Source organism: Plectropomus leopardus, unplaced genomic scaffold (assembly GCF_008729295.1).
Source record: "Plectropomus leopardus isolate mb unplaced genomic scaffold, YSFRI_Pleo_2.0 unplaced_scaffold1167, whole genome shotgun sequence".
NCBI lineage: Eukaryota > Metazoa > Chordata > Actinopteri > Perciformes > Serranidae > Plectropomus > Plectropomus leopardus.
Genome location: NW_024612361.1, coordinates 1 through 5509, shown reverse-complemented (window position 1 = coordinate 5509; position 5509 = coordinate 1). Strand labels below are relative to the sequence as shown.

Genomic DNA, 5509 nt, shown 5'->3' with positions numbered 1-5509 from the left:
CTCATGCAACTGAAATACTCTCTTGCTGCAGTAAACTTGCTGTTATAATTAGGCCACATGCACAAACTCAAGATAAGTGATGTATACTCCGTCTGCGTGTCGTACTACAGGTGTGAAATCGAGTCCACCTTGGAGCGCCTTCGGAAACTGGAGAGGGAGCTTTACTCCAAAGAGAAGGAGCTGGAAGAGAGGGAGAGGAGGCTTCGACTGTGGGAGGAGAGGCTGATGGAGAGGTCCAACATGTCTCCCAGTCCGACCTCTCTACTCATGGAGCGCTCAAACATCTCACCAGTAAGTGCAAGTAGCGTAATGTGACATCCAAAAAGAAAATTGAATACATTTTTAGGATCTTGGCTTTCGTCTTCCTTCCTTCTCTCTGACTTCAGTTCTTCCCACCAATGTCCATCGGCTCGTCCGGCTCCTTCTTCCGCTCGCACTCTCAGGACTCCAATAGCGCCGGGGTCAGCAGTGCTGGCGTCAGCTGCCTCCTCCGCACCCTCAGCAACGGAGACACGGAGAGGGGGGGCAGTGCAGTCCTGGAGAGGGGGATGGGTTCGCTCGACAGCGGGAGGCTGCACGCCGTGTTCCGAGGGTTGCAGGGGAGGTTCGGAGAGCAGGACGAGGAAGAGGAAGGAACGCTGGAGGAGAAAGGGTGGGGGCAGAGGGAGAGAGACGAGAGCTTGGAGGGAGGAAGGGTGCAGGTGACTCTCAGGAGCTTCCCAGGCGGTGTAGTGGAGAGGGAGGAGAGGACGTGGGAGGAGGGGGACCGGGAGAGAGGAGGGATGCAGAGGAGCAGGGTGACCACCATAGTCCGAGGGTTTTCGGGTGGGTTTGGAGAGGCGGAAGGGGAGAGGGAGAAGGAGGGAGGATGGGAGATAGAGAAACTGGGGGACCGGCTGGATGAGAGAGGAATGGAGGGAGGTATAGAGGGAGGGAGGCTCCCGACAATGTTCAAGGGTCTCCACGGGAGTTTGGGGGGCTTGGGGGACATGCTGTCCTTAGACATGGATGACATGGGGGACATGGAGAGACTAGGTGACATGGACATGAACATGAACATGGGCGACTTGGGAGTGATGAAGGTCAGGAGTGAGATGGGGGTCAGGGGTCGCAGGAGTGACATGGGAGTCGTGGTCCAGGGAGTCAGAGGTGACCGCAGCGAGGCCATCAGCCAAAAGATTAGAGGCGAAGTCATTGGTCACTCGGGGGTGCAGGTGAGCATGCGCGCTTCGTCCAATCAGAACTCTGTGAAGAGCTGCAGCGTGCGACATGGAACCAAAATCAACATGGCGACTGCAGCCATGGACATGATGGAGCTCGACTGGTCCGACAGCGACTAGACGACAGACGAGCACACACATACGCACAGAAAACACACATAGGAACACACACAAAGGCCAAACTAGAAAGATTTCGACTTGTAAGCACAGACTGTATCTGAGCTACAGTATGTGCTTTAGAATCTCCAGTAGAAAATGTAAGGAGCCCCTAAAGGAACGAGGGGGAGAAAAAAAGTTGGATGGTTAAAAGAAAAAATTTTGATAGTGAAAACCAAGAAACTTTTGCATTCTGCCAAGAAACTTTTTGTCTTTTTCACCATCTAATTTTCACTATCTAATTTTCACATTTTTTTCCACAATCATTTTTTTCCACCATTTTTTTACCATGTATTTTTTTTCCTCACTAGCTATTTATTTCACCATCTATTTTTTTTTTCACTTTGTCATTTTTTTCCCCCAAACCATCTAATTTTTTTCCTCCCCCATGTCTCTTAAGGGACTTTGTAAAAAGAGCTGGTTACACACTTTTCTTTTGTTAATTTTTTTATTGAATAGATGGATACTATACCCATGTGTACTGTGAAGTAGGAAGGAGCAAAAAGACAATTCGAGGTTGTCTTGTCATGTCAGAATGACTTCACCTGTGTAATTTAATGTGCTATTAAAACTGCTGCATAACATACTGTAAGAGGTACAAGTGTTACAAAATAACACACTTGATCGCAGCTCTAATGAGGCAGCACTGGCTGACTTTTTTCCTGCTTATCTTGTAGTTAATAGATTTGATTTGTTCGAAACAAGCTTTGACTTTATCAGTTCTAACTGTGATTCTAGTGTGTGAATTTTTTTGGCATTTCTTTCGGTATATTTTATCATTTTTCAATAAAAAGAAAAGAAACTCTAATTCCACTCCTGTAATTTTGCTTAATAAGTCTTCAGTATATGTGTATATGTAAAGTTTTATACATTTAACAATAAGGATGACAAGTTTACGATCACATATGGTACACATATACCTGGCCCTATAAAATAAAATCCATCTCAAATTCCAAATCTTGATCCCAGATCCCTAAAACTGGCTCTCACACACTGAGCAGCAGAGCCACTCCTGCCAGCACCCACTTGGCGGGCCGCTCCCTGGTTTTGAGGCTAAAAGTCCAAACATATGTAGGTCCTCTGACCTTGGTCTTGTAGAGTGGACACTCGTAGATATTCCTGGTCTCCTGGCGGTCATTGGGCACAGCTCGGACTGAGATAACGGGCATGGGTGGGGTCAGTTCCTTCAGACGGGCTTCAGTGATCACCCCAGCCTGAGTGTCCCACCTTGCACCTGTGGGAAACAAAAATGGGATTAACATGTTTTCAAAGATGAGGGAATCTAGACATTATGAAACAGGTGGGAAGCTAGAAGGGTAACTTCATTTTTTTTCAACCTGCGCACTAATTTCCTGTGTTTTTGTAATGTGGTAACTAATAGGAAGTTTTTAGAGAACACTCGCAGAGGTGAACACTCGCACTGTAATTTAAATTTATTCCCTGATCGAAAGATCATCAACTCTGATTTGGTTGAAATAAAAACTTAATTCTCCCTGTTAGATGTGACGATATGCTGACTCTATAAACACTAAAATTCTTGTTAATTTGAATAGAGTCTGGCGAGTTTGGTGATGCCGATGATCTGGGCTGTTTCTGGTTGATCTCAGACCAGCGAGAAAACTAGAACCCTCCATGTTGTCCCACAATAGAGTAAATGAAAGATTGTTTTTCTACCTTCCAAATAGAGTCCATATACGTATGCACCCTCCCTTGCAGGTTGGTTGAACTCTTCCTTAAACTTCATAGTCACATCAACTGTAAGGGTCGTTCTTACGTGCCAGAGACTGCATCACCGCTGAAAAAAGCAAAACAATACATCTGCTGTGCAAAACAAAAGTGTCGCAAAAACGGCAAAATTTGACATGTCAAATAAAAAAATGGCTAAAAATGATATACACATATATATACAAAGTGGAAAAACAGGCCAAAGAAGGCCAAGGACGTCAAATTTTGACCTTGAATTTTGATTTTGTGAACCATTTTTCTGTCATGCTAAATCATGATGTTTTTTGCCTTCTTTGGCCTTAATTTCCACTTTGTGTGCTTTGACGCGTCTCTACAAGCGATAATATGATGTTTTTTGTCATTTTTCTGACATGCTAAATTATGATGTTTTTGGCCTTTTTTTCCACTTTGTATACGAAGTCGCGTCTCTACAGGCTATAATATGTTGTTTTAAGCAATTTTTATGACATACCAAAATTTGATGTTTTTCGACAAACAATATACTATGGCGATTTTGGCCATTTTTACGACATGCTAAACTATGGCGTTTTTTGCCTTCGTCTGCCTTTTTCCCACTTTGTATGGTATGACACGTCTTTTTTAGGAGGCAAGTTTTTGGGATTCAAAATTTCACTTTTTTCGACTTTTGGACATACTATACTATTGCCTTTTTGGCCAGTTTTTGACATGGTAAATTATGAGGTTTTGGGGCTTTTTGGTCTTTCTTCCCACTTTGTGTCCTATGACACATCTCTGTAAGCTATTCTAAGTTATTTTCAGCCATTTTTAGGAGCACTGAAAATTTGACTTTTTTCGACATACTATACTATTGCCTTTTTGGGCATTTTTTTTTGATATGCTAAATTATAATTTTTTTGGGCTTCTTTGGCCTTTAATCCCACTTTCTATACTATGACACGCCTACAAGCTATTCTGTCATTTTAAGCTATTTTAGGGAGCAGTGAAAGTTGGACTCTTTTTGACATACTATACTATTGCCTTTTTAGCCATTTTTTTGGCATGCTAAATTATGAGGTTTTGGGGCTTTTTGGGACTTTATTCCCATTTTGTATACTATGACACATCTCTATGAGCTACTGTATATCGTTTCCAGTCATTTTTAGGAGCAGTGAAAATTTGACTTTTTTCGACATACTACACTTGCCTGTTTGACCATTTTTTGACATGCTAAATTATGTGTTTTTTGGGCATTTTTGGCATTTATTCCCACTTTGTATGCTATGACACGCCTCTACAAGCTATTCTACATCCTTTTTAAGCAACTTTTAGGAGCAGTGAATATTGGACTCATTTTGACATACCATACTATTGCCTTTGTAGCCTTTTTTATTTTTTTTTTTTTACATATGATAGTATTTCCTTCTTGTCCATATTTTGGGGCTTTTTTGGACTTTGTTCCCACTTTCTATACTATGACGCATCTCTACAATCTATAGTTTATCATTTTCAGCCATTTTTGGGATGGGTCAAAATTTGACATTATTCGCCATGGTATAGTATGCGATGTTTGGCCATTTTTTTCAACATGTAAAATTATGACATTTTTGGCCTTTTTTGGATGTTGTTTCCACTTTGTGTACTATGACATATCTTTTCAAGATATAATATGTGATTTTCAGCCATTTTTGGGACGGGTCAAAATTTAACAGTTTTCACCATAGTGTAGTATGCGATTTTTGGCCATTTTTTCAACATGCTAAATTATCACATTTTTGGCCGTTTTTGGCCGTATTTGGCCTTTGTTTCCAATTTGTATACTATGACGCTTCTCTACAAGCTATAACATGTCATTTTCAGCCATTTCTGGGATGGGTCAAAATGTGACTTTTTTCGCCATAGTATAGTGATAATATAAGTTTTCTGTAATGACTTCTGAAGGATGGAGACACCTGTTGAAGCTTCAATCAGCACACATTTTATTTGAGTAAAAGTACAAGTATACAATTAAAATTACAATTACAACAAACATGAGTACAATAAACGAGCACAACATAAATGAAGATGAGAACAAAGATGAACTTAAACAAAGACTACATATGAGGACAAGTAAACAAAGACGAGTGCTTGGGTCAGATCAGACAGAGACATGACTAAATGCAGAATGACACAGAACACAGAAAGCTGGCTGACACCGATCACATGAAAAGGCAATAGTATTTACACAATGCTGTGACGTAGATGGTAGGTATCAATTGCTAATATGTCAGGTAGTAGACTTCTTTTGAGGAATGAGGCATGTGTTTGTGTTGCTAAGTTTACTGGCACAGGTAAGGCTCAGATATCCATGGTCAAGCATAACTAACAGGCACTAAGACTTCAACATATACAGGTAGGTCTTCCTTGAGGTAGACATAGAGTCTTGAACTAACAATGGAGGACGAATAATC

The 5509-nt window shown here is 41.4% G+C and overlaps 1 protein-coding gene across 1 annotated transcript; it reads left to right on the top strand.

Annotated features, from left to right (window-relative positions):
* Positions 1–110: 110 nt before the first annotated feature.
* Positions 111–1340, top strand: LOC121963550 (the record flags this gene model as incomplete). Its single annotated transcript, XM_042513834.1, has 2 exons — positions 111–291; positions 387–1340. Coding segments are annotated over 2 exons (1135 nt in total), but the record flags the coding sequence as incomplete, so codon positions are not given.
* Between the last annotated feature and the right edge of the window lie 4169 nt (positions 1341–5509).